At 44.4% G+C, this 23,622-nt stretch overlaps 1 protein-coding gene across 1 annotated transcript in view; it reads right to left on the bottom strand.

Annotated features, from left to right (window-relative positions):
* The window catches only part of foxj1b (forkhead box J1b), a 29,954-nt gene extending 7,473 nt beyond the window's left edge, over positions 1-22,481 (bottom strand). Inside the window, exon 1 of the mRNA XM_078239789.1 lies at positions 21,972-22,481. Coding sequence (XP_078095915.1) covers positions 21,972-22,481 — 510 coding nt within the window. The remainder of the gene's footprint in view (positions 1-21,971) is intronic.
* Between the last annotated feature and the right edge of the window lie 1,141 nt (positions 22,482-23,622).

Consider the following 23,622-nt stretch of genomic DNA (forward strand, 5'->3'; position numbering starts at 1 on the left):
TCTACGCTAGTGCTCAAAGAATAAGTAGAATTAATTGGGAATGTTCTAGAGGCACTGAATACGAGCTTCTACTTGGAACAGTGACACTGCCGTGCACTCTGTGTCAGCTCAGCTTTAGTAGATAGTGGTTTGGAGATCGAGGTTTCAAGCCCCACCCTGGGTTTTGAGTTCAGATTTCAGGTTAGAATTTCAGTGTAGTAGCGAGAGGGAGGATTGTATTGTTTAATGCACTGCCTTTTAGATGGTGAAAATGCAAAGATCCTGTGGGGTTCTCGAGCTTGAGGAGGTTACAGAGAGATGGGGGGGGGGGGGTGTTGATGAAGGGATTTGACAACAAAGATAAGATAATTAAAAGTCAGGATGTTACTAGACCATGTGCAATGTAGGTCAGTGTGGATTGGGGGTGATGGATGGATGGGTACAGGTTAGCAATTAGCATCACTTTGAGGTATTGTATGACCTGAACATATTGAAATTTCAAAGATTATACTTTTACTAACACCAACGTCAGAATAATAAGTCTGGTGTGTCAGGACTTTCAAAGCGATTACTAACTAGCTAGCTACTTAACCTGCCATATCTTTTATTAATGTGACTGTTCTGCAGCAGGTAATGTCTGCTTCAAAAAATAATTCAAGTTGAAAGCATTCAATTATACCACTGGGTCAACACTGCTCACTGCTGGGTCAGAGTAAACTTCAGGCTCACCCTGATAATTGACATCCAAATCCTGCTAATATTTTGATAAAGTTTATTCATTCGGGTCACAAGTAAGGCTTACATTAACACTGCAATGAAGTCACTGTGAAAATCCCCTAGTCACCACACTCCGGTGCCTGTTCGGGTACACTGAGGGAGAATTTAGCATAGCCAATGCACCTAACCAGCACGTCTTTCAGACTGTGGAAGGAAACCGGAGTACCCGGAGGAAACCCACGCAGACACAGGGAGAACGTGCAGACTCCTCACAGACACTGACCTAAACTGGGAACTGAACCCAGGTCCCTGTCACTGTGAAGCAGCAGTGCTAACCACTGTGCCACTCTATTAATAAAAGGTTAGCTTTTTAAAAATGTTAGCGAACATTGGGAACGCAGCTTCTCAAGAGGGTTTCTGATCATGTCTTGCAAATGAAACCAACCTGAGATCTACTGTCTTACGATCCATAGAATCCCTACAGTGCAGAAGGAGGCCATTCGGTCCATTGAGTCTGGACCGTCCCTCTGAGAGAACACCCTACCCAGGCCCACTCACCTGCCCTATCCCCATAACCCCGTGCATTTAGCATGGCCAATCCACCTAACCTGCACATCTTTGGACTGTGGGAGGAAACCGGAGCACCCGGAGGAAACCCACGCAGACACGGGGAGAATGTGCAGACTCCACACAGACAGTCACCCGAGGCTGGAATTGAACCCGGGTCCCTGGTGCTGTGAGGCAGCAGTGCTAACCACTGTGCCAACCATTGTGCCATTGATATCAAACTACAGATTCTGTGTCAATGCGATTTTGAAAACATATTGAGCTCAGAATCTGCTTCCAAGTTACAAGCCAATTATTGGCACCTTCTGACAACATTTTACAATTATCCCAATCTCGTATCCAAGTGATCTTCTATGGATCCATGTGATGAAGGACAAATATTATTAGATCCAGTATTTAACTTTATGCACGTTATAAATTAGATAGTTCAACACACTTTGGTGAGAGAACGTATCTGTACAGGAAATCCAGCCATATCCTCCATGCTCACAAATTGACCAGGGGAAACATGGACATGTCATAGTCATAGCATTTCACAGCACAGAAAGAGGCCCTTTGGCCCATTGCATCTGTGCCAGCCATCAAGCACCTAGACAGGAGCGGCACATCTGGGTGCAGGTTTTTATTTCAGACGGAGAGCTCACACTGTGACAGATGAATCCAGATGTGTCTGAAACATGCTAATATCCTAATATTGGGAATTATTACTCATGTTGCAAGGGCAGAGACTGAGCTTAAATCAACCGAAAAGCTCCAGGCAAAAACCTAGAGACGCAGCAAAGATCGCCCCAGGCAGCTGGGCAGAAGCAGCGATGGGTAACAGTGGGTGAGGACAGTTACTGCTTGCAGTGAATCCACTGTTTACTAATTAGTCAGATCTTTACTTTAACTGGCATCTGAAGAAGGGTCATTACATAATCTTAAGGCAGAGCCTGATAGATTCTTCACTAACAAGGGAGTCAAAGGTTATCAAGGGTAGTTGGGAAAGTGGGATTGAAGCCACAATCAGATCTGCCATGATATTATTGACTGGCACAGCAGGCTCGAACACTCCGACAACACTCAAGAAGCTCAACACCATCCAGTACAAAGCAGCCTGCTCGATTGGCACCACATCCACAAACATCCACTCCCTCCACCACTGACACTCAGTTGCAGCAGTGTGTACTATCTACAAGATGCACTGCAGCAATTCACCTTAGACAGCACCTTCCAAACCCACAACCATTTCCATCTAGAAGGACAAAGGCAGCAGATACATGGGAACACTACCACCTGCAAGTTCCCCTCCAAGCCGCTCACCATCCTGACTTTTTTTTAAAAAGTTCAAAGTTTTTATTTATTGTCACAAGTAGGCTTACATTAACACTGCAATGAAGTTACGACTTGAAAATATATCACTGTTCCTTCAGAGTCACTGGGTCAAAACCCTGGAATTCCCTCCCTAACAGCATTGTGGGTCAACCCACAGAACATGGACTGCAGCGATTCAAGAAGGCAGCTCACCAACACCTTCTCAAGGGCAACTAGCGATGGGCAATAAATGCCGGCCAGCCAGCGACGCCCATGTCCCATGAATGAATAAAAACAAATGGCCTACTCCTGGTCCCAATTTGCAAGTTTGATATGTCTACCTCGAACTACTTCTAAAGACCTGGACAATAATCAGGCTTGGGCTGACAAATGGCAAGTAACACACAAATCCCAGGCATCTGGAATTCACAAGTTAGTCTCAGCAGTGATGACAATAAAACTACTATCAATTGTTGGAAAAACCCATCTGGTTCACTAATGTCCTTTAGGGAAGGAAATCTGCCGTCCTTACCTGGTCTGGCCTACATGTGACTCCAGGCCCACGGTGATGTGGTGGACTCTGAACTGCCCTCTGGAATAGTGAAAGGCCAGTTGAAAGGCCAATTAGGCAATGGGCAACAAATACTGGACTTGCCAGTGATGTCGACATCCCATCAAAGAATTTAAAAGAACAATGGTTATTACTTATTTTTCTGCAATTGTAAACGTTTGCATTCCCAGCGAGCCAAATGTGGCTAGTGTCTAACATATTGGAAACTATTTGCAGCATGCTATGAGGCAAGAATGGAACCAAGTGAAATGAATGACTGCATGACTGTGCTCATAGAATCACTTAATCCCTACAATGCAGAAGGAGACCATTTGGCCCATCGAGTCTGCACCGACAACAATCCCGCCCAGGCTCTATCCCATAACTCCACATATTTACCCCGCTAGTCCCGCTAACCTACTCACCCCGGGACACTAAGGGGCAATTTAGCATGGCCAATGCACCTAACCCGCACATCTTTGGAGTGTGGGAGGAAACCGGAGCACCCAGAGGAAACCCACACAAACTCTGCACAGACAGTGACCCGAGCCGGGAATCGAACCTGGGTCCCTGGAGCTGTGAGGCAGCAGCGCTAGCCACTGTGCTACCGTGCCACCCGTGCTGAATGTGTTCTTCTCAGCCCACAGAACATTAGTGGTACCTCATAGCCTGATTTTAACTCAGGTAAGATGAGGCCTCTCTCATCCTGGCTAGCTTCCTCAGTAACAATGTGGACAAAAGTGCCAGTCCTGACATCCATCCCCTGGAAGACGCAATTGCAGGCAGCAGCTCGTGAGACGGGACAAATGTCAGCAGCAGATACTGGGAAGGAGCCAGGGAGTGAAGATTAAGGATTGTCACCACCGGCAACACGTACTCATTAGGTCCACTAGAAGGACGTCCTCTCCCTGGAGGCTATAGATGCCAGCAACCACCCGACAGGAAATTCAGAGACTCCCGGGACACTGGGGGCCCAGTCATGTCCGGAAGACGAATCCCCTACTTGCAAAGTCTGTGCTAGAGGCATCCCTCCTCCTGCGAGCTGGAGCTCTGTGCCCATTGCTGCAACAGAAGGATCCTGTCGGCAGTGTTGATCTTGCCTCTCCAAGTTTTTCTCTTCAGGTAGAGCTGGATAAGAAACGTTCCCTGCTGCTAAGAAGCTGACAGCTGGGAAGTGAAGATCAAAGGCAGCAAAGTCCAAAGTAGCAGAAGTAACCTCCCAAGTCTTGGAAATTACCTCCATTCACACACTAAGTCCTTATGAGCAAAGTCCTTTCACTTAGATAAGGAAGCCGCTGTCACATTTCAATATCTAAAGCCCATCTTGGCTGCCAATTGCTCTGTCCCATCACATCCCACTGTCCCCTTAACTCGTTTTATCTGGTGACTTCCAGGAATTCTGGGAAACAATATTAAAGGCAGAATCCAGGCTTATGACTGCAGCCAATGGCCCATGAACCTCTCAGACTCACCTGTGCCATGCAGGTAACCTGCACGCTAACAAACACGCCCAGGTTAAATGCAGAAGACCCAATACACAGGCAATTTCTTCTCTTTTAACCTCTCTCACACACTGATACCTGCCTTCCGCAGCAAGTTCAAACACCCCCCGTGAATCGAACAAAGGATAGGTGTGGGTTCTTAATGTTCCTGGTTCCCAAACACTTGGGAATGATGGAGGAGGAAACAAAGGAGGACTGGCAAAGGGTCCTCCAGACTCAAAACGTTGGCTCCATTCTCTCTCCACAGATGCTGTCAGACCTTTATTTTAAGTTTATTTGTTAGTGTCACAAGTAGGCTTACAATAACACTGCAATGAAGTTACTGTGAAAATCCCCTAGTCGCCACACTCCGACGGCTGTTCGGGTACACTGAGGGAGAATTTAGCATGGCCAATGCACCTAACCAGCACGTCTTTCGGACAGTGGGAGGAAACCGGAGCACCCGGAGGAAACTCACGCAGACACGGGAGAACATGCAGACTCCGCACAGACAGTCACCCAAATCGGAAATCAAACCCGGGTCCCTGGCACCGTGGTAGTGGTGCTAACCAATGTACCACCATGCCACCCCTATTGAGTTTCTCCAGCATTTTCTGCTTTTGTTTCAGATTCCAGCATCCACAGTATTTTGCTTTTCTTTAAGCAGAGGATGATTTGTGGCAGTATTAATCAAGGATATCACAGTTCCAAATGAAAGGATTTAGTCAAAAGCTTGAGATAGATCTAGGACTGAATCTTGGCTAGAATTGAGAAATAGACAGGGAGCTGTTACATACTGTTGTGACTTTTTTATAGAACCCCTAACAGGATAAGGAAAAATCTGTCAGTAAATTTCAAAGGTATGTAACAAAAGTGGAGTAATGATCCGAGGAGATTTTAATTACCTTAATATAGTCTGGGAGAAATGTAGACCAACAAATAACAAAGAGGAACTTCTAGTAGGTGCATGTGATGTGTGTCATGAATCAATATATTGCCAATCCAACGAGGGGAGAAGCAGTAACAACAGAAAATGCTGGATAGTCTTAGCAGGTCCGACAGCATCTGTGGAAAAAGAACAGAGCCAACGTTTCGAGTCTGGGTGAAACTCAGAGAGGGGGAAGCAGTGTTGGATTTGGTCCTGGGAAATGTGTGGGACAAGTGGCATGGTGGCACAGTGGTTAGCACTGCTGCCTCACAGCGCCAGAGACCCTGGGTTTGATTCCCGGCTTGGGTCACTGTCTGTGTGGAATGTGCACTTCTTCCCCGTGTCTGCGTGGGTTTCCTCCGGATGCGCTGGTTTCCTCCCACACTCTGAAAGATGTGGAAAAAGAATAGAGCCAACGTTTCGAGTCTGGGTGAAACTCAGAGAGGGGGAAGCAGTGTTGGATTTGGTCCTGGGAAATGTGTGGGACAAGTGGCACGGTAGCACAGTGGTTAGCACTGCTGCTTCACAGCTCCAGGGTCCCGGGTTCGATTCCCGGCTCGGGTCACTGTCTGTGTGGAGTTTGCACATTCTCCTCGTGTCTGCGTGGGTTTCCTCCGGGTGCTCCGGTTTCCTCCCACAGTCCAAAGATGTGCGGGTTAGGTTGATTGGCCAGGTTAAAAATTGTCCCTGAGATGTGTAGTTAGAGGGATTAGCGGGTAAATATGTGGGGGTAGGGCCTGGGTGGGATTGTGGTCGGTGCAGACTCAATGGGCCGAATGGCCTCCTTCTGCACTGTAGGGTTTCTATGATTTCTATGATGTGCTGGTTAGGTGCAGTTCTGGAGTCACATGTAGGCCAGACCAGATAAGGACGGTAGATTTCCTTCCATAAAAGGACATTAGTGAACCAGATGGGTTTTCCTGACAATGGACAATGGTTTCATGTTCATCAGTAGATTCTTAATTCCAAATATTTTTTTTTTTTAAATTCAAATTCCACCATCTTCCATGGTGGGATTCGAACCCAGGTCCCCAGGACATTAGCCAAGTTTCTGGATTAATAGTCTAGCAATAATAACACTAGGCCATTGCTTCCCCTTAGCTTTTACTTTGATGCCCTCAGTTAAAATGCCTGGAGTGAACCAACAAAGCAGGAGCCTGGCCACTGGTACATGGTACTGAAAGGCTGGTTACTCTATGGATCAACATCCCAACATCTAGCAGCAGGATCAAGGCAAAGGAACAAAGGTCTTAATCAGGCTGTTACAATAAGTAGTCTCACAACACCAGGTTAAAGTCCAACAGGTTTATTTGGCACCACGAGCTTTTGGAGCGCCGCTCCTTCATCAGGATTTGTTTCACAAACAGGACATATATAGACACAAACTCAATTACAAGATAATGGTTGGAATGTGAGTCTTAACAGGTAATCAAGTCTTTACAGATGCAGACAATGTGAGTGAAGAGCGGGTTACGCACAGGTTAAAAAGGTGTGAATTGTCTCCAGCCAAGACAGTTAGTGAGATTTTGCAAGCCCAGGCAAGTCGTGGGGGTTACAGATAGTGTGACATGAACCCAAGATCCCGGTTGAGGCCGTCCTCATGTGTGCGGAACTTGGCTATCAGTTTTTGCTCGGCGATTCAGCGTTGTCATGCGTCGTGAAGGCCACCTTGGAGAATGCTTACCCGAAGATCAGAGGCTGAATGCCCTTGACTGCTGAAATGTTCCCCGACAGGAAGGGAACACTCCTACCTGGTGATTGTCAAACGTTGTCCATTCATCCGTTGTTGTAGCGTCTGCATGGTCTCGCCAACGTCAAGGGCATTACAGGTAGAACTGGGATCTTGGATTCACGTCACACTATCTGTAACCCCCACAACTTTCCTGGGCTTGCAAAATCTCTCTAACTGTCCTGGCTTGAGACAAATCACACCTCTTTAACCAGTGCTTAACCCGCTCTTCACTTCCATTGTCTGCACCTGTAAAGACTTGATTACCTGTTAAGACTCGCATTTCAACCATTATCTTGTAAATTGAGTCTGTGTCTATATATGCCCTGTTTGTGAACCCAACTCCCACTCACCTGATGAAGGAGCAGCACCTCTGAAAGCTCATGCTACCAGATAAACCTGTTGGACTTTAACCTGGTGTTGTGAGACTTCTTACTGTGCCCACCCCAGTCCACCTCCACATCACGAATGAATGGAGTGATCTAACTTTATAAATAAAATCAGTAACAGATGGACATTGAGGTGACCACTGCCATACAATGGCCGGTGTTTGCACAGTAAAGGTACATGATGCTATGGACTATCTACAATTTAAAGATCAAAATGTCTTATTCTTTTCAAGATGAAAGCACAAAATTATACATCTTTTGCCTATGAACAAAAGTCAACATCCATTTGAAAATGAATTGATGAGGGATATATGTGTGTGCACCATTTAATAATCCCATTTAGAATCGGAAATAATCAGGACAGTTAACATTTTTCTTTGTTCTTTCATGGGATGTGATTGTTGCCGGCTGGGCCAGCATTTGTTGCCCATCCCTAATTGCCCCATGAAATGAATGGCTTGCTGGGCCTTTTCAGAGGGCAGTTAAGAGTCAACCACACTGCTGCGGCATGGAGCCAGACTGGGTAAGGACAGCACATTTCCTTCCCTAAAAGGACATGAGTGAACCAGATGGGTTTTTACAACAATCAACACTGGTTTCATGGTCATCGGTAGACCTTTAATTCCAGATTTTTTTTTTTTACTGAACTCAAATTTCACCATCTGCAGTGGTGGGATTTGAACCCGGATCCCCAGGACGTTACCCTGGGTCTCTAGATTATAAGTCCAGCAACAATACTATTACGCCACTGCCTCCCCATTTGACAGTAATAGACAATTCACCGTCCTTCAACCTATCCTTGCTTTGGAGGATGGTGCTCACACTCGTTGTTGCATTATTCAATTAATTCTTAATTAGCTGTGCCCCTGCACCCAGTGAACTTTATGTATCAGAGATGGCACGCGGCTGACATTCTTTGTTTTACGATGACAAGTAATGTTACACTAGCTGTGAGCCAGTTTCATCACATCAAACTGGAAGACAAAAATGAACGCAACAAGGATAACATGAAATGTGGGGCTGGCAGGGAGGTAAGCTGTTGTGTCACGTCCAGTCATGATAGCAGTTATTTTAGACTAGGTTTGCGCCGCCTACAGAATCCATCACATGTTTTATTCAGGCCTGCAGCCATTTGTTTCATTGTTCAGTCATCATTACTGCAAAGGGTAGCTGGAATTATGTCACTATAATAGAAAGACAATGACCCAGGTAGTGGAATCCTTGTCTTCTGTCATTGGCGAGATACATTACCAAACCACGTGTCATGTTACTGTATCTTGTTACACTGCTCAATGCAATCCTTCTCAGTACAATTGGCTAATTGTCAGCTGTCCTATAAGAGACCCTTGGCCCAAATTCCTATCACCTGATATCAATATTTTTCCATAGCCAAGGAATAATTGAACTGTTGGAACCACAATAAGTGATGCAGAACACAAAACAGAATGGCTAATCAGGTGGTATCCATCAACAAACCCAACTATTGAGTGATCTGTCGGTTCCTTTCTGCCCAACCAGACCTTTCCTGACTTAATGACAAAGTAAATCTTTCTGTGGGTCCCACCAATCCTTGCCATTGATGGAACACCATGTTTGATACTGATTGTCGCCACATCAAATAAAACACACAAAGTTCATTTACTAGTGTCACAAGTTATCTTACACTAACACTGCAGTGAAGTTACTGTGAAAATTTCCTAGCCGCCACAGTTTGAGTACATTGAGGGAGAATTTAGCATGGACAATGCACCTAACCAGCACGTCTTTTGGACTGTGGGAGGAAACTGGAACACCCGGAGGAAACACACGCAGATACAGGGAGAACGTGCAGACTCCACACAGACAGTGACCCAATTGAACCCGGGTCCCTGGTACTGAGATTTGATTTATTATTGTCACATGTATTAACATACAGTGAAAAGTATTGTTTCTTGTGTTCTATACAGACAAAGCATACTGTACATAGAGAAGGAAAGTAGAGAGTGCAGAATGTAGTGTTACAGTCATAGCTACGGTGTAGAGAAAGATCAAGTTAATACGAGCTAGATCCATGGCAGCAGGGAAGAAGTTGTTCTTGAGTCAGTTGGTACGTGATCTCAGATTTTTGTATCGCTTTCCCAAAGGAAGAAGATGGAAGAGAGCATGTCCGGGGTGCGTGGTGTCCTTAATTATGCTGGCTGCTTTTCCAAGGCAATGGGAAGTGTAGACAGAGTCAATGGGTGGGAGGCTGGTTTGAGTGATGGACTGGGCTTCGTCCACAACCCTTTGTAGTTCCTTGTGGTCTTGGGCAGAGCAGGAGCCATACCAAGCTGCGATACAACCAGAAAGAATGCTTTCTATGGTGCATCTGTAAAAGTTGGTGAGAGTCGCAACAGACATGCCAAATTTCCTTAGCCTCCTGAGAAACTAGAGGCGTTGGTGGGCTTTCTTAACTATAGTGTTGGCATGGGGGGACCAGGATAGATTGTTCGTGATCTGGACACCTAGAAACTTGAAGCTCTCAACCATTTCCACTACGTCCCCATTGATGTAGACGTGGGCATGTCCTCCACTACGCTTCCTCGATGATAATCTCCTGCGTTTGATTGACATTGAGGGAGAGATTATTGTCATCGCACCAGTTCACCAGATTCTCTATCTCATTCCTGTACTCCGTCTCATCATTGTTTGAGGTCCAACCCATTATGGTGGCATCATCAGCAAATTTGAAAATCAAGTTGCAGGGGAATTTAACCATACACTCATAGGTGTCTAAGGAGTATAAGTAACGGGCTGAGGACACAGCCTTGTAGGGCACTGGTGTTGAGGATGATCGTGGAGGTGGTGTTGTTGCCTATCCTTACTGACTGTGGTCTGTGGGTTAGGAAGTTCAGGATCCAGCGCAGAGGGAGGAGCCGAGGCCCAGGCCACCGAGTTTGGAGATGAGTTTCATAGGAATAATAGTGTTGAGGGCTGAGCTGTAGTCAATAAATAGGAGTCTGACATAAGTTTCTTTGTTATCTCGGTGTTCCAGGTTTGAGTGTAGGGCCAGGGAGATGGTGTTAGCTGTGGACCTGTTGCGGTGATAGGCGAACTGTATGGATCCAGGCAGTCTGGGAGGCCAACATTGATTTGTGCCATGACTAACTAACTGAGAGGCAGCAGTGCTAACCACTGTGCCACGCCAAGTCTTTCTGTACAATGGATAGTTCCAAAGTCATCCAATTGTACATCAACTCTCCAGATCGCTTGGTTTGGAAATACTTGTATACTTTGCTTATAATTTAAAGCAATTATAAGCAAATTAATTTTCTGTTTTTAGTGAAAGGTGTTTCACAAAACAGTTAAAGCCAGAGACCAAAAAGGTAACCCCTGTGTGGGAAAAGAAGACAGAGTCATGGTTCTTCATGAATACTTTGCAACTGTCTTCACAAAAGAGAGTCACGATGCAGACATTGTAGTTAAGGGGTGGCCCAGTGGTTACCACTGCTGCCTCACAATGTCAGGAACCCGGGTTCAATTCCAATCTCGGGTCACTGTCTGTGTGGAGTTTACATGTTCTCCCCATGTCTGCGTGGGTTTCCTCCGGGTGCTCCGGTTTCCTCCCACAGTCCAAAGGTGTGCGGGTTAGATGGATTGGCCATGATAAATTGACCCTTAGTGCACAAAAACATGCAGGTTAGGTGCAATAAGGTAAATGTGTGAGGTTGCGGGGGTGGACCAGGGTAAACACTCTTTCAGTGTGTCGGTGCAGACTCAATGGTCGGTATTTTATGACCTCGCTCGGGCGAGGCTTGTAAAATCCCACCCGAGGCCAATGAGAATTCCGTTCTGCGAGCCTCGCCCGCCCCAATTCCCCGAGGTGGGCGAGATGGTAAATTCCAGCCAATGGCTCAGATGGCCTCCTTCTGCACTGTAGGGATTCTATAATTAAGACAAGTGCAAAACATTGAATGGAATAAAGAGAGAGAGGAAATAGTAAGTAGCCAAGCGTCTTTGGAAGTGGACAATTGGCCAGGTTGTTATGAGAAGCCAGGGAGGAAATAGCAGAGACTCTGAACAATATTTTCCAGTCCTTTCTGACTATAAGCCTGAAGTAGAGAACTGGATGATTGTTTAACTGATAGAGATAATTTGATCAAGTAATTACAGACCAGTCCCCCTAACCTCAATGTGAGCAAATTATCAGAAAGACATTTGAGGAGCAGTGTTAATTATTTATTAAGAATTATTTTTAAAAGCATTTATTTATTTAAGGTATGAATATTTATTAATCAAGGACAATCAGCATGGATTCGGGAAGGGCAGGTCATACCTAATGAACTTGACTGCATTCGGAGTAAAAAGAGGCTCAATGAGGGTAGAGCATTTGATGGAGCTTTCAGCAAGGCTTCTTTTGACAAATCAGAAAAGTCAAGGTCCTTGGGACCTGAGAGAAAGTGACAAGTTGGATCCAAAGTTGGTTCCACAGCAGGAAGCAAAGAGCAAAGGCTTGTGATGGGAAAGTTGTTTCCAGTGGGGCTCTGCAGGGTTCAGTATTGAGTTCCATCCTATTTGTGGTATATATTAATGACTTGGGTGTAGGAGGCTACAAATGATATCAAAGTTGGCTACGTGGTAATCTGTGGACTGCAGGAAGTTATCAATGGACTGGTCTGATGGGCAGAAAAGTAGGAATTGGAATTCAATCTGGAGAAGTGGAAGATAATGGATTAGAGTTCAGGGAATGAAGTCCCTGGGAATTCTGTGACCCGAGTGACAGAGGGTTCATAGACATGTACCTTGTCAGTGATAACCATGCCCAGGGAATTCAGACGGGATATAACTACTTGTGAATGCAAAGGGTCGTGAACGAAATCCAGTCCATCACGCAAACCAGCCTCCCATCCATTGACACTGTCTAACTTCCCATTGCCTCGGAAAAACAGTCAGCATAATCAAGGACCCCATGCATCCTGGACATTCTCTCTTTACCTTCTTCTGTAGGGAAAAAGATACAAAAGTCTGAGGTCATGTCCCAACCGACTCAAGAATAGCTTCTTCCCTGTTGCCATCAGATTTTTGAATGGACCTACCTCACATTAAGTTGATCTTTCTCCAAACCCTAGCTATGACTGTAACACTACATTCTGCACTCTCTCCTTTCCTTCTCTTGTCTGTCAAGAAACAATACTTTTCACTGTATAGCAATACATGTGACAATAATAAATCAAATCAAATCAGGTCCTACATAGGTTGCACCTGGTCCCACATTTGTATGGGAAGTAAGGTGAGTGCTTGTAACTATATGACAACAACGTATCTTTGTTTTATCGACTACCAAAGCAAAATTTCCCTTTTTATTTGAAATATCTGTTGCTTAATTATCGAATTGTGTTGATTTGAGTTGGCTTGTTAGGATAAAATTTTTAAACAGTGATGGTTTTCTTTACATTGATGTTGGTGGGTTATTTTATTTTTATCGGTCTCCATGGGGAACCTAAGATTGAGAACGCGATGCTATATATTCCGAATGAAAAGGTAAAATGTCAACATTTGCTGATGATACCAAACTTGGAGGTATGGCAAATGGTAAGGATGATACCAACTGACTGCCACATAAGCTGGCAGAATGGTAGTAGATGGAATTTAATACAGAGACGTGCGAGGCAGAAGGTATAGGGGAAGGCAGTGGAAACTTAATAGGACAGGAGTGCGCAGGAACAGAGGGACCTGCGGGTTCAAATGCAGGAGATAATGAGAGAGAGTGGTTAGCAAAGTATATGGAATTCTGGGCTTCATTAACAGAGACATTGGCCGGAACTTTCCAGCTGTCCACGCTGGTGGGATCTTCCAGTCCCGACGACAGCGCATCCCTGCCATGGGCTTCCCAGCAGGGAGGGGTGTATTCAACAGGAAACCCCCATTGATACCGGTGGGAACGGAAAATCACACTGCCAGCCAATGGCAGGGCTGCCTCCGCCGCTGTGAAGCACATGGTGAGTTATTTAGAAAACCCTGTCCATTGAGTATAAAAATAGGGAAATTATACTGAAGATTTCTAAAGTTCTGGTGTGCTCACAACTAGCTAATCACATCCAGTTCTGGCCACCATACTTTAAGAAGGATGTGAGGGTCCCTGAGATCATGCAGGGGGAGATTTATCAGAACAGCTGTAGGGGCAAGCGATTTTTTGATTTGATTTATTATTATCACATGTATTGGTATACAGTGAAAAGTATTGTTTCTTGCGCGCTATACAGACAAAACATACCGTTCATAGAGAAGGAAACGAGAGAGTGCAGAATGTAGTGTTACAGTCATAGCTAGGGTGTAGAGAAAGATCAACTTAATGCAAGGTAAGTCCATTCAAAAGTCTGACAGCAGCAGAGAAGAAACTGTTCTTGAGTCGGTTGGTACTAGACCTCAGACTTTCGTATCTTTTTCCTGAAGGAAGAAGGTGGAAGAGAGAATGTCCGGGGTGTGTGGGGTCCAAAGCTGGCTGCTTTGCCGAGACAGTGGGAAGTGTAGTCAGAGTCAATGGATGGGAGGCTGGTTTGCGTGAGGGATTGGGCTACATTCACAACCTTTTGTAGTTCCTTGCGGTCTTGGGCAGAGCAGACGCCATACCAAGCTGTGATACAACCAGAAAGAATGCTTTCTATGGTGCATCTGTAAATGTTGGTGAGAGTTGTAGCTGACATGCCAAATTTCCTTAGTCTTCTGAGAAAGTAGAGGCGTTGGTGGGCTTTCTTAACTGTAGTGTTGGCGTGGGGGGACCAGGACAGGTTGTTGATGATCTGGACACTTAAAAACTTGAAGCTCTCGACCTTTTCTACTTCGCCCCCATTGATGTAGACAGGGGCATGTTCAGGTGCACCTGTAAAAGTTGGTGAGAGTCGTAGCTGACATTCCAAATTTCCTTAGTCTTCTAAGAAAGTAGAGACATTGGTTTTAGCTATGAGGTTAGGGTTAGGGAGAAGCTGGGGTTGTTCCCCTTGGAGTAAAGGAGATTGAGGGAAGATTTGGTCGAGGTGGACAGGAGGAAGGAAAAGCATTCTCATCAGTTGACGGCACAAGGTCCGGGATGTGCATATTTAAGGCTTTGGGCAAGAGGTTCAGGGGAATGCGAGGAAGAGCATTTTCACGCAGCGAGTGGTAATGGCCTGGAACCGGATTCCAAAAGGAAATTGGACGGACAGCTGAAGGAAATAAACTGGCAGGGCTATGGGGATGGAGCTGGAGAGTGGGAATAATTGGATTGCTCTGCAGACTGCTGGCATAGACTTGATGCGCCTAGTTGCCTCTTTCTGTGTGTTGTAAGATGACTCTACCATAACACAAATTCAAACCAGTCAATGTTGTTGAAGGTACTGAAGCTTCAATTGCTACAGGAATGTAATACCAGGGAACATCAGGAAGTTTAAATCCATACTCCCATTCATTTTCACAAGTTTGATATTAATGGAGCTTGTTGCTGTGATGTAGGATTTATCCATCAGTGAGTCCAGCAACTATGATGTGTACAAAATTCGCACAGGACAAACCAAATAAAACTTCTTTTGAAGGCCAGAACCCTGGGCTCAGTGGCTGCAGTTTGGACGATCATTCTGATTTCAGATTCAATAACGACCCCAAATGCAAATCATTCTGCTCCCTTCTGCCCTGCCCCCTCAGGTCCCATCCCTGCAACCTCGTCGCTAACCCTCAACCCCTAACTCCACCCTTATAATCTTCTCCTACCCTCCCTCTGCCCTATCCCTCCAATCCCACCCTATAATCCAAACCCTCCCCCATAACCGGCAATCTCACTTCCTACCCTGAAAATACCAACTCCATTCCGACCGGATCCTACCAACCCAACCTACTCCATATCCCAAAAGCTCCACCCCATAATGCTACAATCCTATCCTCGTCCCCTCCTCAACTCATCCCTCCAAACCCAACCCACGTCTCTGCCCGCGAACCTCCGCTGACCCTCCCACCCCAATCCTTCCAACTCCGCCCATTGCATTATTCCTTTAGCCCTTCCCAAAAACCTCATCCCCTTTACTGCCCTCCATCAGCTAGGCACACAAGCGGGCGGCATGGTGGCACAGTGGTAAGCACTGCTGCCTCACAGTGCAAGAGACCTGGGTTCGATTCCCGGCTTGGGTCACTGTCTGTGCGGAGTCTGCACATTCTCTCTGTATCTGCGTGAGTTTCCTCCGGGTGCTCTGGTTTCCTCCCACAGTCCAAAAGACGTGCTGATTAGGTGCATTGGCCATGCTGAATTCTCCCTCGGTGTATCCGAACAGGCACTGGGGTATGGCGACTAGGGGATTTTCACAGTAACTTCATTGCAGTGTTAATGTAAGCCTACTTGTGACACTCATTAAAAAAAACATTAAACAGCTCAAAAAATCTGAGGCAAGATCTTCTGGCCGTTCACGTTGGTGGGATCTTCTGATTCCGCTACTGGCATATCCACTTCATGGGTTTCCCAGCGGTGTGGATCAGATAGGGGTCCTGCTCCTGATAACTGTCAGGTCATCATTTACAACTTCCGCCGGCTTTGTCTGAGCACAGGATTGGATTGCTGCAGCTTTAATAGTCCTGTTGACCTTAATGAGTCATACAAATGAATAATGGTCGCTTGGACATGGTGCCAGAGGATAGCCAATGCTACTGATACCTCACCAAGCAAGAGGAGAGGGGGAGAAAATTGCTGGGGGTGGGGCAAATAGTTAGAAAAACAAAATAAAATTACTTAAACTCAAGCAGAACCATTGGAAATAAGTCAGAAAGGATCAGTGTTGGTTGTAGGTTATAGAATCCCGACAGTGCAAAAGGAGACCATTCGGCCCATTGAGTCTACACCAACTCTCCAAAAGAGAATACCATCCAGGCCCTATTCCTGTAACTCCATGTATTTACCCCAATAATCCCCCTAACCTAGACATCTTGGGACACTAAGGGGCAATTTACCATGGTCAATCCCCCTAATCTACACATCTTAGACACTAAGGGGTAATTTAGCCTGGCCAATCCACCTAACCTACACATCTTGGACACTAAGGGGCAATTTAACATGGCCAATCCACCTAACCCGCATATCTTTGGACTGTGGGAGGAAACCAGAGCACCCGGAGGAAACCCAGACACAGGGAGAACGTGCAGACTCCACACGGACAGTGACCCAAGGCCAGAGTGGACTAGAATCATAGAATCCTACACTGCAGAAGGAGGCCATTTGGCCCATCGAGTCTGCACTGACCACAATCCCACCCAAGGTCTATCCCCACAACCCCATACATTTGCCCTAGCTAGTCCCCCTGACACTAAGTGGCAACTTAGCATGACCAATCCATCTAACCGGGGTCCCTGGCGCTATGAGGCAGCGCTGTGTATTTACCAAAATCTAGATATGGTCAATGGTATGCCTTTAAGAAACTTTCTCCATTAAAGTACAACTAAGTCCCCACTAGGATTCTTCCTCATTACAAATACAATCGCCAGAAAAATGAGATGGTGTTATAGAGTTGTACTATTTGGAATTCAGAACAAAAAGTAAAACCAAAATAGCGGGTTACAGCAGAGAAGCAGCAAAGTTAAAGCGCTGAATCACCACTGCAGTCCTGGAGTGATTCCAGTTCTGGATACATATGCACGATAATGGAGCTTACCCACACTGCCCCAGACTGTTAACATATCCACCAGCAGCTTAGCTGCCAAGGTTTCGGATTTAGATTGATATCTTAATATTCCCGACAATCTGAGCTGCAGATTATTAAACTATTACTCTAGAAAAAATGATATATTTAACAAACATCTTGGGGAAACAGAACAGAAACCTATTATCTCCCTATTAGAAGTTTCTACTCCAGTCTGTGATGCTCTCTTTACCCATGCACACACTGAGGCCCGATCTTAGAGCGTGAAGCAAACGCAATAAAATCAAAGTTCTGGCAAAACACAAGAGATCAAACGGGAAACTCTAAACATGATTTCTTAGCAACTAACCCTTCGTAATACCAACCTCGCAATTAGAGATGGATGCAATTACAGCCCATAAAATCAAACCTGGACCAAATCCAAACTGCTTGAAATGACAAAGTTCTCCTCCAGTTTAGTGAGAAACAACAAGAATACTTTTCTCAGTTTGAAACTTTTCTTGAAAAATTATGTCAAAGTTTTCTCAGGATAAAGCTCAGTTTTAAGTTCAGTTTGGGAGCAGTATATGGTCTACCATTGATAGTCAAGCAGTCCTCTGGATAATACTATAATTCCTAAAGTTTAAGTTTATTTATTATTGTCACCAGTAGGCTTACACCAACCCTGTAATGAAGTTAGTGTGAATATTCTCTAGTTGCCACACTCCAGCACCTGTTCGGGTACACTGAGGGAGAGTTTAGCATGGCCAATCCACCTAACTAGCATGCCTTTTGGATGGCCAGCTAAAGAGTGAGGGTGGCACAGGTCTGGGATGGGGGTGCCAGGTTGTCCACTCTCTTCATCCAAAGAGTCACAAGAAGAAAAAGGAAAGTACCTTTAGGATGGGAGGAAAGGAAAATGGATAATTTTCAGCATAAGTGGTCCCTTCCTCTCTAATCTGAAACAAAACAGCCTGTGATTGGGAAACAGTGAGAGGTGAAAGCACCTATGGCTCTAGGAATGGGTAGCTATGTGAAAGGAAAAGTGTCTTCCATCATCACTTCACATTCCACAAGCTCCATTATTGTTGTGTGACCGTGTGGCGCAAGAAAATAAAGTTAGAAATGGAAGTACTGAATCATAAATTAGGAACACAGGAATTAGGAGCAGAAGTCGGCAAATTCAGCCCTTCAAGCCTGCTCCGCCATTCAGTCAAATCATGGCTGATCTCTCCCTGGTCTCAAACCCACCTCCCCACCTGTTCCCCATATCCCTTTACCCATTTTTAAATTAGAAATATATCTATCTCCCTCTCAAAACCATTCAACAATTCAGGCTCCTCCGCGCTACGGGGCAGCGAGTTCCACAAATTCACCACCGTCTGCGAGAAGTAGCTCCTCCTCATCTCAGTTTTAAACCTCTTGTTCTACATTGCCCCATAAGAGGAAACATTTGGTCTACATTTACTTTATCAATCCCTTTTTAAATTTTATATACTTCGATCAGATCCCCTCTCATCCTTCTGAACTCCAGCGAGTACAAGTCCAAAATGTTTAATCTCTCTTTATGCATTAACCCTTTGATCCCCGGAATCAATCTGGTGAACCTCCTCTGAACTGCCTCCAATGCCACCACAGGTTTATAAAATGATGAAGGGGATAGATAGAGTGAACGTTCAAAGACTATTTCCTCGGGTGGATGGAGCTATTACAAGGGGGCATAACTATAGGGTTCATGGTGGGAGATACAGGAAGGATATCAGAGGTAGGTTCTTTATGCAGAGAGTGGTTGGGGTGTGGAATGGACTGCCTGCAGTGATAGTGGAGTCAGACACTTTAGGAACATTTCAGCAGTTATTGGATAGGCACATGGAGCACACCAGGGTGATAGGGAGTGGGATAGCTTGATCTTGGTTTCAGATAAAGCTCGGCACAACATCGTGGGCCGAAGGGCCTGTTCTGTGCTGTACTGTTCTATGTTCTATCCTCCCTCAAATAAGGAGGCCAAAACTGGACACAATACTCCAGATGTGGTCTCACCAACACCCTATACAATTACAACACTTCTCTACTTTTATATTCTAGTCCTTTTGCATTAAATGCCAACATCCAATTTGCCTTTTTTATTACATGCTCCACCTGCATACCGACTTAGTCGGTTAGTACATGCAAGTGTGATTAAGTGGCAGTTTTCATTGCCATTTATGCTTGGTATTAGCAGCTAGACTCTGAGCTTTGATGATATGGAGCCCATTAATTTATTATACTGTGCAGGATGGATATGTCCACAGGTTAATATCCTACAATACTCCTGTTCAGTTTTAAAGTTCATAAGCTTCAAAGTTTTTTAAAAGTTTATTTATTAGTGTCACAAGTAGGCTTACATGAAATCACTGTGAAAATCCCCTAGGGGATTTTCCCCAGGGTGGATACGCCCACAGGTTAATATCCTACAATATTCCTCCTGTTCAGCTGCCTATTCAGCAAACAACTTCAAAACAGTGTGACCAATTTAGGCAGGGATGAGAATTCATTTTAATTTTTTGCCTAAAGGTTTGCAAAATCTACATGGAAATTGAATACAGATCAACATTAAAACTCACTGTGTCAACAAAGAACAGCACAGCACAGGAACAGGCCCTTCGGCCCTCCAGCCTGCCCCAATCATGATGCCTGCCTAAACAAAAATACCACTGACTATATGATACTGATTTAATTTTGTTCTCCCCAGTATATTTAAGAGGCTAGAAATATAAGGTAGATGCAACTCTGTTACCAAAGATAATTCCAGTTAAACTAATTTATAACAGCATTTACCAGCTATCAGCTTTAACAGTTCCAGCAGGGGACAATTTTACACTGCCCCGCTTAACTTGCTTTCCCAATCAATATTCTTTATGGATGAACACAAGGCCTACATTTTAATGGATAACGTGTGATAAATCTTCTTTCCACATTCCATTCCCAACACTAATGGGGGGGGACTAAGGGTGACATAGACCTGCTAACGGACCAATCAGTAAAGTCAGCAGTAGACAAACACCATGATGTCAGGCATTGCATACTGAGATCCGCCCCCCCCCCACCCCGCCCCACCGACCCTCCCTAAGGAAAGGGTGCCAAGTATGCTAATATGCCTCTTTCACATTCATCATCAGTCAAAACAAGGGCAAGAACTGTTCCAAAAAAAGTACTTCACACTGTGCAACACATTGGGTGACCTGCCAACACCAGAAAAATAATCAATATCTGAATTTGATCCCTGGCAGTAACATTCCATCTTACTGAATCCGGACACAATGCGGAAAATACTATGAGCTTGTGTAGTGAGCCAGGGAGCTGAGGAGTGCCTGATCACCATCTTCATCCATTTATTGCCCCGTGGGTTCCCTCAACAGCACATGGTTATTAGGATTCACACTTTAGCAGTCATGGTTTCCTGGGGTGAGAAACAGCACCAGCAGCACAGTGGGCTGCTGAATCACACATTGAGCTCTCCCCTATGACTATTATGTGATGTGACTTCTGGATATCCTCTGTTCAAAGAAGGGTGAAGCACCAAGCTGAATGTGGGACCATCTACAGATCACACCATCCTCATCATCCACCCGTTACTGCGATCTTCAACCCGGTATAATTCCAGTCAAAACATTGCAAATATAGACAGAGGAAATAGGATATAAATAGTACATAAATATATATATATATATTTAGTCTGACAATAAATAGCATAGAAATGCATATGTAATAGTTAAAGTAATTCATATGGCATATAAATAGCTAATAAATATGTAAAAAAATAGTATATAAATTTGTACAGAAATAGCATAAAAGTACTGAAATATGTATATGATGGTAGATAGATAGCTTATAAATATGTAAATAGTATATGAACATATATATATAAACAGTCTATATGTAAATAAATTGTATAGAAATGTGTATGTAATGATTAAAATAATTCCTATGGTATATAAATAGCCTATATGTAAATAAATAGTATATGAACACATATATATATATATAAACAGTCTATGTGTAAATAAACAGTATAGAAATGTGTACGTAATGGTTAAAATAATTTCTATGGTATATAAATAGCTTATAAATAAGTAAATAAATTGTATAAGGTGTATATAATTGTAATAATTTCTGTGCTATGCAAATAACAACTATGTAAATAAATAGTACAGTCTATATGTAAACAGTATAGAAGTGTTAAAGTAATTCCTATGGTACATAAATAGCTTATAAATATGTAAATAAATAGTATATGATTTGTACATAAATAGCATAAAAGGTACTGAAAAATGTATATGATGGCATATAGCTTATAAATATATAAATTAGTATATGAATACAGTCTATATGTGACTAAATAGTATTGAAATGTGTATGCAATGGTTAAAATAACTCCTGTGGTATATAAATAGTTTATAAATATGTAAATAAATATATGAATATATATAGCTTACATGTAAATAAATAGTATATATAGTATAAGCAGTATTGAAATATGGATATGTAAATAAATAGTATAGAAATACGCATACGATATATACATAGTATATATCATATGGTAGGTATATAAATATAGATAGGACTTAATATGCTGTTAAACGTATATTTAGACTCTAATTACTTTTCTAACTCTGCAATAATGTGAAAGTATATGTTTGAGAAGTTGAGACAATTGAAGGAAACAGGAAGATTGCTCTGAAGTTTACAGAGTGCCTTGCTGACCATACCTGCCAGCTGGGGTCTGCGTGCCTGTAATAGCAGAAGTTATCAGTAATCCAGTTGTAGATAGCGGACAGGGTGATCTTACTCTTCTTGCTCGCTTGCATGGCCATGCAGATGAGGGTGGCGTAGGAGTAGGGCGGCTTGACATGGGGGTTGGTCTTGTAGTCCACATCCTCCACCGGGCTCTGGGAGGGTGGCTGAGCCTGCACCAAGGTCTTGGTGCCGGTCACCGCGGAGCTGGGCTTGCCCAGGCTGAGTGGCATCCCGGTGGCAGCGGTGTCCCCGGCCGGGGGGGAGGCAGGGGCATCCGAGCCTGGCACATGCTGCTTGCAGTGGGCGCCGGGGGGCTTCTCCAGGTTGGCGCTGAGGATGGAGAAATCCTGCAGCCACTGGAGGCTGGTCAGACTGTCATCCAGGTTCACTGCCCCGTTCACATTCTCCTGATCCTCCGGATGAAGCATCATCCAGTTCTCCTTAAATTTGGTGGCGATTTCTGGGCTGGTCAGAACTGGCATCGCTGACAGTCAGACTCTGAAATGCAAAGCAGTCATTTCACTCACTCACTCCCTCTTGCAAGACTGGGAAATCGGAAGGAGCAGTTGATAAATATGCGGGGGAAAACACGAAGGAAAAATAATAATGCACAATCCTAAACATGCAAATATCCGACACAGCATTCAGAATCCAGGGCAAAATAAGATTAAATAAACCCCCTAACCTCTGCAGCAAATTGGCTATGGCGAGGCAAAGGACTAACTTCATTTAAATTTCAAAATACATGGAATATTACCTGTCGGATTTAAAAAAAGTAGCAGATAATTAAACTGTCTCTAACTACAAGGGGGGAGACCAGACAGGATTGTATCAAAATAACTCACATTTCATCCCCTTAACACCATTGAAATGTGCAAATCTTGCCCTTCTGAACATTTCCTCAATCAGTCCCAGTGTCTGAGACTCTCCAAAGCTGCTGGAGTTTGCAGTCTGCAAACTGTTATTCTTTCTTGCCCAGATGAACCTGTTGCCTTTAGATCCTCACCTGACACTGGCTCTGAAATCCTCCAGTACACACACACACACCCCCAGAGGTAGGTCTGCAATTCAGAGTAAATGATCTTCAAGTTGTTTCTTCCTATATATATATATAAATAAATGCTTCTTGATGCCCTGAGTTGGCATCAAACCCCCCCTCCTGGTTTCAGCTTCCTTCAGTGCCCCTGTTGCTTTGATCAGGCGGGTTTTTACATCTGCACAGTTGAGCAGGGCTATATAACAGGAGCGGGGCTGTGTGTGACTGTCACCTCCTTCCACAGGGCTCACTCACTCACTTTATAATAGCCTTTAAACAGATCCCGGGCAGCTGATTGGCCGCTCGTTTCCAGGTTTCACCTTTCACTGCTCCCAATGAGGAGAGGCAGAGTAGCAAAGAAAAAGCCCAGGGAGCGTCACTAAACTGTACACTCTCACTGCCAGAGAACTCAACCTGCCAGCCTCAACTTCAATGAACTGACTCCAATGTGCCATTCTACCCTGTAAGAGTTTTAACAACACCAGGTTAAAGTCCAACAGGTTTATTTGGTAGCAAATACCATTAGCTTTCGGAGCGCTGCTCCTTCGTCAGATGGAGTGGAAATTCTACCCCGTCATAGAATCTCT

The sequence above is a fragment of the Mustelus asterias genome, chromosome 23 (genome assembly GCF_964213995.1).
Source record: "Mustelus asterias chromosome 23, sMusAst1.hap1.1, whole genome shotgun sequence".
In the NCBI taxonomy this organism is placed as follows: domain Eukaryota; kingdom Metazoa; phylum Chordata; class Chondrichthyes; order Carcharhiniformes; family Triakidae; genus Mustelus; species Mustelus asterias.